This window comes from Panicum hallii, chromosome 2 (assembly GCF_002211085.1).
Source record: "Panicum hallii strain FIL2 chromosome 2, PHallii_v3.1, whole genome shotgun sequence".
Lineage (NCBI taxonomy): Eukaryota > Viridiplantae > Streptophyta > Magnoliopsida > Poales > Poaceae > Panicum > Panicum hallii.
In genome coordinates this window covers 56,695,898-56,708,407 of record NC_038043.1, presented here as the reverse complement: position 1 = coordinate 56,708,407, position 12,510 = coordinate 56,695,898, and the positions used below count along the sequence as shown (strand labels likewise).

Below are 12,510 nucleotides of genomic sequence, written 5' to 3'. Positions count from 1 at the left end.
AACCAACCAGTGTCGAGGCGGCCGGCCGAACAAGAGAAGGCTGGCCACCGCCGCCTGTTCCCCCACCAGCAGGGGAGGCAAACGCAAGAGGGAGAGGGACGGCAACTCGGCAAGGCAAGGAGCGGGGGGCAGCCGCAAAAAGGTTGGCCTTGCTGTCGTAAAATCAATTAAAAAATTCTCGCGTGCGACGAAACCTCGAGACGCCGAGGCAGGCAGCCAAGAGGGGAAGGACAGAGAGGGACAGAGGAGAGAGAGAGAGAGAGAGGGCAAGCGAGGGAGAGCCCCCGTCCGAATCTCGCGATCCCCAATCCGGAGGTCTCCGATTCGCCGATCCGGCAGCCGCCGGAGGAGAGATCCCGCCGATCGGGGAGCTCAGGGGCTCGGATTCGAGCTCCTACTCGTGGGTCTTCCTGAGGTAGCCTCGGCGCCGGGGAACCGCCGGGAGGTGGGTGGTAAGTGGGGTGGGCCCGGCGGGCCAGGTGGATGCTGTCCGTGAGGCGGCGGCAGGAGGATGCGGCCGGCCGCGGCGGCGGCGTAGCTCAGCTCCGGGGAGGCATGGACGACGACGCCGAGCTCGAGGAGGGGGAGGCCTGCGGCGACGACACCGCCTTCGTCGACCCTGACGTTGCGCTCTCTTACATTGTGAGTCGCTCTCGCCTCCTCCAGAAATGTCGCGGCCTCGTCTGCTTCGGCGCAGCTCTGAGCTGCTTGCTGCTATTGCTACCAGTACCCGATAGATGTGCTTACGATTAGTGCTGCGACTTGCTTCATCGGTCCGATTCTTATAGAGTTCGTCTTGTTCTTCGTACTATACAAATGATGCTGCTTTAGCACTGGAAGCAATTGCTTGGCTGGATCATTAAAATTTGCTCAAATTGTTGCTTTGGCTGATGGGGCACTACTGGAAGGAAGCAATTGCATTGCTGGGCAGCTTAAAGTTTTGCTCAGGTTGTTGCTTGGTTGATGGTTAGGATGCTAACTCAACCAAGTAAGTACTTTGATGATGATGTCTATAATGGAAATGGAAAGACAAACTATTCTCTTCGTTTGCTATGGTGTTTGTTAGGTATCACTGGTGATTTGGCTGGTCTCTCTCTCTGTGAGATTACACATAACCCTTTTCATTTTGGAAAAAAAAGGAATTTTGCAAGCCCTAGTGTTGGAGGGTGGGGGGTGGGGTGGGGTCTCCAGTCTCATCTCTCCTTATCGTTTCCATTTCTCCTCCCCTCAACTACAAGGCCAAAGTCATGAGCTAGAATTGTCCTACTCGGGTAGTTTGTACAAGCCTTTGACAGTGTGGGATGGTGCGCTTCCTTGACTGTCTTTTTTGGTATTGGTGGTTCCCATAACGCCTTTCAGTCTACAATGGCCCCGTGCGTTACTGAAATCTGTCCTTGTTTTGGGCTTAAGTCAATAGTTTCTTCATGTTTATACACTTGTAACTCCAAACTTTTAATGTTCAATAATTGCTGTATATAAAAATTCTGTTTGTCCAGAAGAAAGGGTAAAGATAAAGAAAAGACATTAATGGTTAATGGTATAACTTTGACCAAATTTGGGTAACGGCAGCGCGCTTTTTGGTTTTCTTGAAAATGACATCCAGGGTAATGAAAGGATACCTGTAAGTCTAGCCTTGCCTTGTGCAGTTCCCCACATTTTGGGTGACTAGCAGCTTGAAGTTGCCAGCAAGACAGCATTTTTGGTTTAAAGATATACTGTATGCCATACAGCAATCAAGTTTGCAGTAACATTTCTTCATGCGCCATGGTTTGCATTTATTTCAGGATGAAAAACTTCAAGATGTGCTTGGCCATTTTCAGAAGGACTTTGAAGGAGGCGTCTCTGCAGAGAATCTAGGCAAGGAGATTAAACAGTTGCTGCATCAGCTTGATTTGGGTTCATTCTAGAAAAACATTAAGCAGAACTTTAATCTTTTACAGGGTCGAAATTTGGTGGATATGGCTCATTTTTACCTACGTACCAGCGCTCTCCGCTTCCTCAAACTAGAAGTCCACCTAAGGCAGCAAATGTTACCTCAAAATCTCCATTTCACCAGTCTTTTGAGGTGCCTAAGTTTGTTTTGGCTGTGATCATCTACTGTTGTAGAACAGTGTTATCATGAACATGCACTTGTTTGGCATTGATGATGCAATGATTTATAATGTAGGGCATTTCTCAAAACCCTTCGGCTGTGGCAGTTCCATCTATCCCACAAAATAATGGTCCTGTGGTGCCCTTTTCTGGTGATTCAAGTAAAAAGGAAACACGTCCAATCACAAAGGCTGAAAGGAGTTCTGGGCATTCCGACTCCCATGATTCTTATGGGCCATCTAAATCTAGTGACCATAATAGATTTAAAGTCCGGATAAAAGTTGGTTCTGATAATGTTTTGGCACGAAATAATGCGGCTATTTACAGTGGTCTGGGCCTTGATATTTCTTCACCTTCATCCATCGAGGATAGCCCTGATGGATGTGGGAGTCTCTCCCCTGAAGTTAATAATGTTCCACATGAATCTCCACGAACCATTCTTCAGGTAAATTGTTAATGGTACCCACAAGCTCTCTACACTTCTAGCCATTATCCATAGTTCAAGGAGTTGATGACAAGTTTTATTTCACTATATGATCGAGCAGATCATGACATGCTTTTCAGTTCCTGGAGGCTTCCTGTTATCCCCTCTGCCAGCCAATATCTTGCAATTGACAAAAAAGGTTGTGGCTTCATCAAAGAAGTGGGAATCACATGTGGAAATAGAAAATGTACAAGAAACATACGAAGGCCATGTGGCTAAAAAGGTGAAATCTGATGGTAAGAAAAAGAAACTGGTGGATGCAAAGAATTCAAAGAGCAGAAATGATATTAGCGCAGTTATGAAAAAGGAGATTGATATAGAAACAGCTGCTGGTCAAAAGATCGTATCTGAAGCTCTTAACATAGCATTGCTGTCTGATCCCAGAGCTATGGAGAGAAAAGGTGAGAATCAACTTGAAGAGGAGCCAACAGAAAGCAACTTGGGCGGAAATAAAGATGCTCGACTGAAAGAACGGGCTATCAAGAGTGACTCCATGACAATCAAAGTGGAACCTGTCAAAGCGGAGGCGGCGGAATGCTTAGAGAATAGTAGTTTTGGTAGTTCAGAAATGGACTTTTCGGCAGCAAAGGGAGAAGTAAAACCCAAGACAGAGAAGGGAGAGATCAAATTAGAAGAAAGGAATACAACTAATGACAAAAACCTAATATTGGATAGGAAGCAAGAGAAGAAAATAAAACCTGAGAGTAAATTTAATGCCTCTAACTTTGAAGGCAGCAATGCTATAAATGAAAGAACTCCAGCTGTTTCCCGTAGCATGGGGAAGGTTTCTGGTAAAGAAAGTTTACCTTATGACACAAATGGGGAAAATAACTCCAAGAGTGAGGTCAAAAAGATGCAGAGGGAACAAAAGACCAATGCTTCAACATCTTCTGATTTCCTGGAGGAAGAGAAGCACATTCATTCTTCTGCTGCAGTTAAGGAGAGGAAAAATGACATGCAACCCAAATCTAGCCATACTGGAAAAAAACCCAAAGCAAAATCGCATAGAGATGCTAGGGACAACTTACCCGAAGGATCTTATGTAGGGAAGGAACATGATACATTGGAGAGTGAAAGTGGCCTTGGAGAACCCCGACCAAAGGAAAAATCTTGGAAAAATGACATCGAGAGGGACTCCGATATGCCTGGTACCTTGAGGAGGGAGACTTCTTCTAGTGTAAAGCATGACAAACATGCAGCTTCTGAGGAGCAGAAGATGCATATACCTCCACCTGCTACCGTATCAACTACAAATGCAGCTCCTATTCTTCCAGCCCCAGTTGTAATAGAGGAACATTGGGTGTGCTGTGACATATGCCAGAGATGGCGTCTCTTGCCATATGAGATGAATCCTTCAAGCCTTCCTAAGAAGTGGAAATGTAGCATGCTACACTGGCTGTAAGTTTATGTCCACTCATACTTTCATATATCGTGAACATTCTAGAATTTTTAAATATTTTCTGCTTATACTTCTTTTTGGGATTGTTTTACTATCCTGTCCCTTGTGTCCTTTGTCTAACAAGTGTATAAACTAGATAGCATGTAGCCATTGTCGCCTTACGTCTTTACCTGTTTGCGATTGGTTAGTTTGATGTGTTTAGACCATTACAGTTGTATTAGATATGGATTTTGTTTTGGTTCAACCTGAACACAGCATACACATTCTGATAAAACACATGATTGGAATTTTGGTAGATCTTACTGTGTGGATTCTTGTGCCGAATTACATTGTTCTATCAAAGCAGTTATCCAATGACTCCCTTTGCTATGTTCAATTTCGATATTTCTATGAATTGTGGTGAACTGCATGAATTCTGATAGTTATAAGTCTAGATATCATTTTCATATTTTTCAGTTTCAATGCTTTTAGAGATACTAATACCTTAAGTTTGAAAAGTTCATACATGAGACTAAAGGCCAAAACAATCTCCACTTTCTTGTGTGAGTAACTGAGTATCTTATGTGCACATATCAAGGAGGCATAGAATCTAATGAAAACTTTATGGAGTTAGACCATGCTTACCCCTATAAAATGATGTATTTCAACCCATCTCAATCTTTCATGCCATTAAAGGCCTGAGTCACCACCTATAGATTTAGTCCTCTTCGACTCAAATTTGGGTGTCTGTTTCGTCTTATTTACAATCCCACCTTCCTGGGTTCGAGTCCTGCATCCTTCTTAATTCAAAGCGGGGAGGCTGTCTGCCTCTTCCCATCAAGTTTTTTTTAGTCTGGTGGAGGTTCTTTTAATTAAAAATTATCAAAGGCCTTGTGGATAATTGGGAGACACTAATAGCTACTCATCATATATTGAAGGGTGGGGGCATATATCACACTAAACACCTTCTTGGTGGTAGGTTTAGCCTAATTTTATATTGTAGCTTTGTGTTGGTATCTGCAATATCTTGAATTTTATCTAAGGTGGTATGCTGCGATGTAAGAGCAATAAAGTATTTCTCTATTTCATCTTAATGAACACTAATGATTTCTTGCTGAAATTCTGTTGTTTGGAACTTTTACAGGCCTGGGATGAATAGGTGTGAGATCAGTGAAGAAGAGACTACAAATGCTCTAAATGCATTATATGTCATGCCAATGCCCGCAAATGGTATTCCTAACGCTGGTCATCCCCATGTCGCTTCAGCAGGACTAGTGACATCCAGCACTTCCAATTTAAATGGACATGCTGAGCAGAGTAGGAAAAGAAAAAATGCTCTGAGTGATGGAAATTTTGTTGCTGAGGGCTCTCACCTATTACAGGCTTCAGGTCATCCAGTGAGCAACCAACATACTCCTAGTAAAAGTAAAAGTTACGCTGATGGTAGTCAGTATCCGATCGAGAGAGATTCTGTTAGCAAATTGGTTGACCCAATTATTGAAAAGAAAAGGTCCAAGAGCAAGCATCGGAGTAGCTATTCTGATGGAGGTTATATCCTCTTCGATCCTTATTATTTCAGTTTTACCTGACATAATATTCCTTCCCCTTTCCATACATGTTGTATCTATGCTTTGCTGACATTTTCTTGATCAAATGTAGGAGATCTTGTTGAAAGATCTAAGAAGCATTCAAAAGTAAAGAGCAAGAGAGACATGGATCATGATGAATACAAAGCTTCTAAGAAAATTAGGAAAGAAGAGCGAAATCATTTTGACAGAGATAGGCATCCTGGATGCGATTTAGCTAGTGGAGATGTTCCTGATGAGGCCAGGGCTTTGCCTGTGAAGACAGCAACCTCAAAGGGTTCTGGTGAAAGGAGTGATGTTTCTTCATCAAAGCAAAAAAATGTTTCACGGAATAATCGTTTGGAAAGTTCCAAGAAAGCTACACAAGAGGATGTATTTATTCCTGAAGATGAGAACAAGGAATATTTTCAGCAGTCAGATGTACAAAGATCAGATTTGTCTAGTAAGAAGAGGATAGTGAAGGAATGGGAGGAGAGTCAGTACAATTCAGTAGCTCATGTAAGCAAAGGAGCTACAGCAAACACCAGCTCTGCTATCAAGGAAATCTATAAGGATCCGAACTTGAAGGAGGCAAAGTTGAAGTCATTGAAGTCTGAAGAATTGTTGTCAGTGACGGACTCCAAACCGGGGAAAATTCAACATGCTGATCAGATTTTGTCTTACGATGGGGGGCATATGAACAACGAGTTAGTTGAAGACAACACACTCTTTCGTGGTAAAAGAGGTCCGCCCGAACTAGAAAGTAACCTTTGTGATCAAACTTTGGACTTGGGTGAACCTGCTCCTAGTGATGTGGCCTATATTCAGAGTGCAGCTGTAACTTCAAGTTCTTCTAAGGCTTCAGGCTCACAAAAAAAGAAGCATAACACTCAAGCTACAAAGACTTCGCCAATTGAGTCTCTTTCTTCATCACCACTGAGAAACTCTAACATTGATAAGGTCCCTCATAGTAGAATTTCAGGTAAGGATGGATCACTTAATGCTAACTCAAGCACCGTGCCAAGCATGGTAAAACAACTAAATGCTGAAGTTGGCATAGCAGGTAACGATCAACGGGCTAGTGAACCTGTTTCAGTTGGTTCTTCTCGAAGAAAATCTGATAAAGATAACGGACCGGTTCAATTAATGCAAGGTCATGCCTCTGATGGTATTCATTTTGAAAGGGGTTTGAATGATGATCTGCAGCATGAATCTGGGAGGAAGGATTCCAATGTGAAGGGCTCCCATATACCTAGGGGTTCTAACCATTTGCATTCTGGTGACAGAAATAACTATCATACAGATGGCTCTCCGATGCAACCAGGAAAGCATACTGTTGACCCAAAGACATCAGTGTTGGATACTAAAGGTGATTCGGGTGTGCATGAATATAAGAAAAGCACAAATTCCCTTCAAGATAGAAATGGATCAACTCATTGTCCACCAGATGGAAATCCTCTGCTAGGTTTGCCATCTGGAAAAGAAAAATCATATCTCAAGAGCAACAAGCAAGATTCACAGAAGCCTAAACCCCAGATGGGCTCACCTCCGAAAGAAAGCAAATTTGATTCCCACTCTACTCCATTAAAACCTAATGGGTCAAAATTGACTCCACAGATAAGACAGTACAACACTGAAAATGGAGGGCGACATGGCAAAGCAATTCCTAGTCCTGCTCATACTTCTAGTCCAGCTAGGAAGGATAATACTTCGGCTGCATACGCTCTCAAAGAAGCCCGGGATTTAAAGCACAAGGCTAATCGTTTGAAGGTTGTTCTCTTTAATTTTGCTCCTAGGATGTGATGTCATGCCTGCATGATTAGTCCATTAGTGTGATAGCTTTATCTTGTAGGGTTCTCACCAATTTTCTCTGCAGGAAGAAGGAAAAGAACTTGAAAGCACAAGACTCTACTTTGAGGCTGCCTTAAAATTTTTGCATGTTGCGTCACTTTTGGAACCTCCTAATTTTGATGGTTCGAAACAAGGAGATGCAGCCCAGAGCATGTATTCAGATACTGCTAAACTTTGCAAGTAAGCTCCACTAATATATGTGATACATTGTTCCAGTGTTACTTGTACTAGGCAATTTCATTTCCATGAAAAGAAGCAGGATCATTAGATTAAAACAACTACTTTCCTTGTGACCTCATGTACATGCAATGCAAATGCTTCTTTAGCAATTAGCAGCATGACTTGTTGGTGACATATTTCTGTGACACCTGGTGCACCCTCCTACATTTGACCTTTCGATCTGTAACCCCATTTTAGGCTATGTTTATATTTTCGTTGCAAGTGCAAGTACACAGCTTGACAAACCAGTTTGCACTGCGAATAACAATTGGGAGTGTATCTCCCAGGTTGTAAATTGGATTGTCGGACCTTTGAAGTGCCTTTTCTGCATAGCCTGACTTGTATGGGTAGTACCACTTGATTAACCAAACGTATTCAAAGCAAGTTTATTAGCTTGCTATTGTGTAGTTATATGTAGATGCTTAAAATGATGCCTTGGTGCCAAATGTTGTTCAGTTGGACCCAGGCCAAAGTGCTGCAATCATCATTGCCTTCTCTAAAAAATTTTTAGTTGATACTTCTATCAAATTATATTCTATGCTTTTGGTTTTGTTTAATCAAATTTGGTTGCAATATTAAGTGTCCTTCGATTCTCCAGCTTTGTTGGTCACGCATATGAAAAATGCAAGAAGATGGCTGCTGCTGCTTTAGCATATAAGTGTGTTGAAGTTGCTTATCTGAAGGCTGCATACTACAAATACCCAACTGCAAGCAAGGATAGACAAGTGCTACAGGCAGTTGTACAGACTGCACCAGGTACTTGATGTTCCAAATGAGGAATTTTAGTCGTTATGTTCCATTATATGATTTCCAATATTTAAATGTTCTTTATAAACTTGGATGATTTTCTAGTAGGGTACTTCAAACCCATTATCTTAGTCATACATAAAAAAAATCAGAATATCATCAGTTCATTTAAGCCAATTAAGCATGGTGAAAATGATGGAATTGTGGATACAATATGCAATTGCTGTGGCTATGCCGCGACTAGATCTTTTTTAATTATTAATTGATCATTCTGCATCGAAAATAGAATGTAGAGGTCATGCCAGAAGGTTCTACTTATGGATGCATTGTCTGAGCTGGCATGTCATCCTCAAAAACACAGAGTTTCAAAACATATGTATTGTATTAGAATTGGTTTATATATGGGAAAGAACAGTAGTTTCTCGTGTTTCTGGTTATTTTGGTCTGCATGACTTTTGAAAAGTCCCTCTATTACCACCGTGTAGTTATTCGGCTATTATAATCACAATTCTGTTCAAAATTAGTGAAGTTTCTTGTTCTGGATGAAGTGACATACAGAGCTGAACTTAACATGTCATTTTTTACTCATATGCCATGTTCCGATGTTATGGACATTGCTGGTGTTTCATAAAACTGGATCTCTACTAGGTGCTGTTATTTCTTGTTTGTTCTTTTTTGTTGTTTCTGGTTGACGCTGTATGGATCTTCCTCTCTCTTTCACTTACTCTTGATCATAACTTTTGTAGGTGAATCACCATCATCTTCAGCCTCAGACATTGATAATTTAAATAACAATGGATTATCTAAGGGCTCTTCAAGCAAGGATGCTAATTCACCACAAGTGGCTGGGAATAATTTGTTGCTGGCTGCTCGTAATCAACCACACTTGATGCGGTTACTAGCTTATGTAAGTTGTTAAAAAATCCTGATAGGCAGTCCAAACAATGTTCTCAATTACAACACGCCTTATTTTTCATTGTTTCTAAGATAGTCCATAACCTGTAGACCATGCAATAAGATGTTTTGTTAGTATAGTATGCCTAGTTAGCTATTATATTTTGTGTTTAAGTCTTCTCAAATGTTCATGATTCAATAGGAAAGTGCTCACCGCTGTTCGACTGCTGGGGTCCTCAATTTACTGCTGCATGTTACTACTATGTTAATTGGGTGGAATGGATCGTCAACCCATTTTGTTGCATGCATGCCCGAGTGTGTTATTTTGGATTTGCTTTTCCCCTCTGGAAGTAGGTCACTCAGTATACTATGTAGTTTCATAGCTAAACGAAATAGATACTCTGAATTCAGAAATGGCCTTAGAAGCTTTGTTATTTCTCTTCTGCAAGGAAGTAGAGCCATGGGTTTGATTTTTTTTGGTCGTGATTGTTTGTGTGACATCATCTGTTGCAGCATAAAAGTGGTTTTAGCAGTTGTGGACCTTGTGATTGTTAGGATGGTGAGCTGGGTTTTGAATTAAGTTTCCTAGAATGTTTCCCATCCTATGATGGCCACTTACAAGTTCACCAGAAGTTAATAAATTAGGAAATCGGATAGATTTTGGCAATCTTGAGCAACTGGTTCTGCTTCTAGGTGAATGTCCAATTCAATTGTGTCTCGGGCAGTACTAGTGGCTTGTTTAGCTGGAGGAACTACCTTGTTCTAGGATGGTTTTATTTGTCATCTCATGGGTTAATCTGAATGGCATGACCTTATACCTTTTATTCAACTGGCATTGTGGCCATATGGAATTATACATACGATTACGCAAATCGAACAAGGTTAGGCATATATCCTAGGACTTCCTGTTGCTCAGAACAACACCTCATACATTAATTTTATGCCACTTTCAATCATTAATATTCTTCAATTCTATATGGGATCTAATGTTGCTTCGGTTTCTGCAGACAAATGATGTCAATGGTGCATTTGAGGCAACTCGGAAGTCTCAATCAGCAATTGCTTCTGCTGCTGGCAAAAATGAAAATGGAATAGACGGTCTTTCTTCAGTAAGAACAGTTCTGGATTTCAACTTCCGAAGTGTGAACGATCTACTAAGGCTTGTGCGGATTTCAATGGAGTCTATCAGCTGCTGACATGTTGAGAATCTGGGAAAATGCTATCAGTTGAACCCTCCTGTGGACGTGCAAACCAATTTTAACTTTGTCCTTGACGAGGTAGCATGAAGCTGAATAGTTCGACAGTGCAAAAAGCATGGGTCTTCTCATTTGCACGCGCTGGTCAATTTGTACAGAAACTGGTCTTCTTTATTGTTTTATGGCACCCAATTAGTATACATAGTTCCACATCCACTTGGATGATTTGGTTTTAGTGTGGGACGCAATTGAAGATGAGCCTTGCACGGCTCAGTGCTTGTAATAGTTTGGAGGTAGAAGGCGGCGCTTCACTGCCTGCAGTTGATAAGATACTTCATTATCTGGAAAGTGGCTCGCTCCTGAGCGTTCTCTTTCTACATGATGTAAATTATGTGGTTCTCTGTCAAGGCTGGCTTATGGCTGAAGAGTCGGTATCACAGTTTCCTTTGAGCAGTACAAGATGATGTGTTGCCACTTGACAATTTTGATGGTAACTCCCAGTTAAGCATAAATGAAGTTTAGTGCCCTTTTCTTTTTAAATGCTACTCCTTGATGTTACTATCTTTATTCTTGAGCAGGGAGAGGACAACAAAGCCAACTAATTGCCTAACCAACAAGACGGCTAGCAGTTTTTTCTTTTCACCTTGCCATGATGCCATGTCTTCTGGATAAAGTTCATGCAGGTACCTTTACTAATATTGTGTTTGTTATAATCTGGATTATACATAGCTATGTTTGCTTGTTCCTGGAAGTAGTGTCAAATGAAATTGAGTTCTAGAACACTGAATATATCTCCTGATGGTGCAAAAATGGAAGTGACCAGTAAGAGCATTTGCTGATACTACTAACTCATTATGATACATTGACATATAGGGTCTTGCGCGACCTTGAATTAAATCATTTGATAAATGTTTCCTATTCAACAATGCCATGTTTCTCCATTCTGTATTGCTTTCTTGAAAGTGGTATTAGTAGAGTAACCTTCACTTGATATCTTTTTTTAATGTTTTATGCAACTTTTTAGCTTCATTCTTGATTCTTTTTTATTAATTTTGAGGACCTTCAAATTTTGTATTTATGATTACCTTCTCTCAAGTCTACCCTTAGTTTTAAACACTTGTATAATTTCCTTGTATTATTGTGTTATCTGATGTCCATTCATAGCTGAAACTTTCTGAATTTGCTTACTTGGAAATATTTTGGTCCTGTGGGCATCTAACTAATTAAGCTAGTATTCTCTCATGTGCAAACTAGATTCCATTTTGCAGAGATTGTTTTAGTTCACAAATACTAGACAACTTTGTTTTTCCGAGGCAACCTATTTCACTAAATGCCCATATCAAGCTAAGAACATGTCAGTGTGAAAAAACTACTTATGGCTTTTTTTTATGTGCATGGATTTAAACAGACGTCTAGTTAGGGCATGTTGAAGAGCAGCGTGCTTAACATTGCTACCAGCACCATATGATTTCATGTTGCACGAGTCAGATTTGCACCTTTTTTTTTAACATCACGAAAATAAAGCTCTTCTATTTGTCAGTTTTTGTCGTAGCAAAGGATATAGAGAAGTGTTTTGTAGTTATAGAACTTCTACTGATGCAGTGATCGTGTCTTTTCTTTTGCAGGTTTCATATAAGAAATCACTTGGATCATCAGCCTTGTATGGATGTTGTACAAAGAATTCTAATGTACAATAGGCTAACCCTTTTTCATGATCATCAATACCAACGCTGTCACCAGCACATGTACATGTATATATACAGACACTAAAGGTGGAAACATTTGTTACGACGTGCTGGTGCATGTATGACGCCTTTGATTCTGCCAAGCTTTTTCTCGTTGACTATTCTTCATCAAATTTTGTCACATTTAGTTGTTTCTCAGATAGTGTCTAGTACCGAGAACTTGTTGCAGAATGCAAAATAAGTTCCATGTTCTGTACAACTGTAGCATAACTTAGTTTCAGTTGTTGAGTAAAGTGGTGCTAAGTTTCAGTTCATTGAGAGAAGTGATGCTAATCTCTCCGAATTTTCACTATGACATACTTCTGCTGCAACATTCGGATTGGGTTTTCACTTTTATATC

General features: G+C 40.8%; 1 protein-coding gene across 2 annotated transcripts; it reads left to right on the top strand.

Moving 5' to 3' along the window:
• Positions 1–12,266, top strand: LOC112883268. 2 transcript variants are annotated; one of them, XM_025948544.1, is made up of 14 exons: positions 1–642; positions 1,785–1,857; positions 1,941–2,065; positions 2,168–2,536; positions 2,637–3,973; positions 5,098–5,501; positions 5,613–6,500; positions 6,582–7,288; positions 7,395–7,549; positions 8,187–8,344; positions 9,082–9,242; positions 10,237–10,915; positions 11,004–11,108; positions 12,051–12,266. In XM_025948544.1, exons 1-12 carry the CDS (start codon positions 484–486, stop codon positions 10,423–10,425), a joined length of 4,725 nt encoding a protein of 1,574 aa, XP_025804329.1. In that variant the 5' UTR covers positions 1–483; the 3' UTR covers positions 10,426–10,915; positions 11,004–11,108; positions 12,051–12,266. The 2 variants fall into 2 exon arrangements, with proteins under 2 accessions (XP_025804329.1, XP_025804327.1); XM_025948542.1 differs by having other exon boundaries at positions 5,613–7,288.
• Positions 12,267–12,510: the final 244 nt, after the last annotated feature.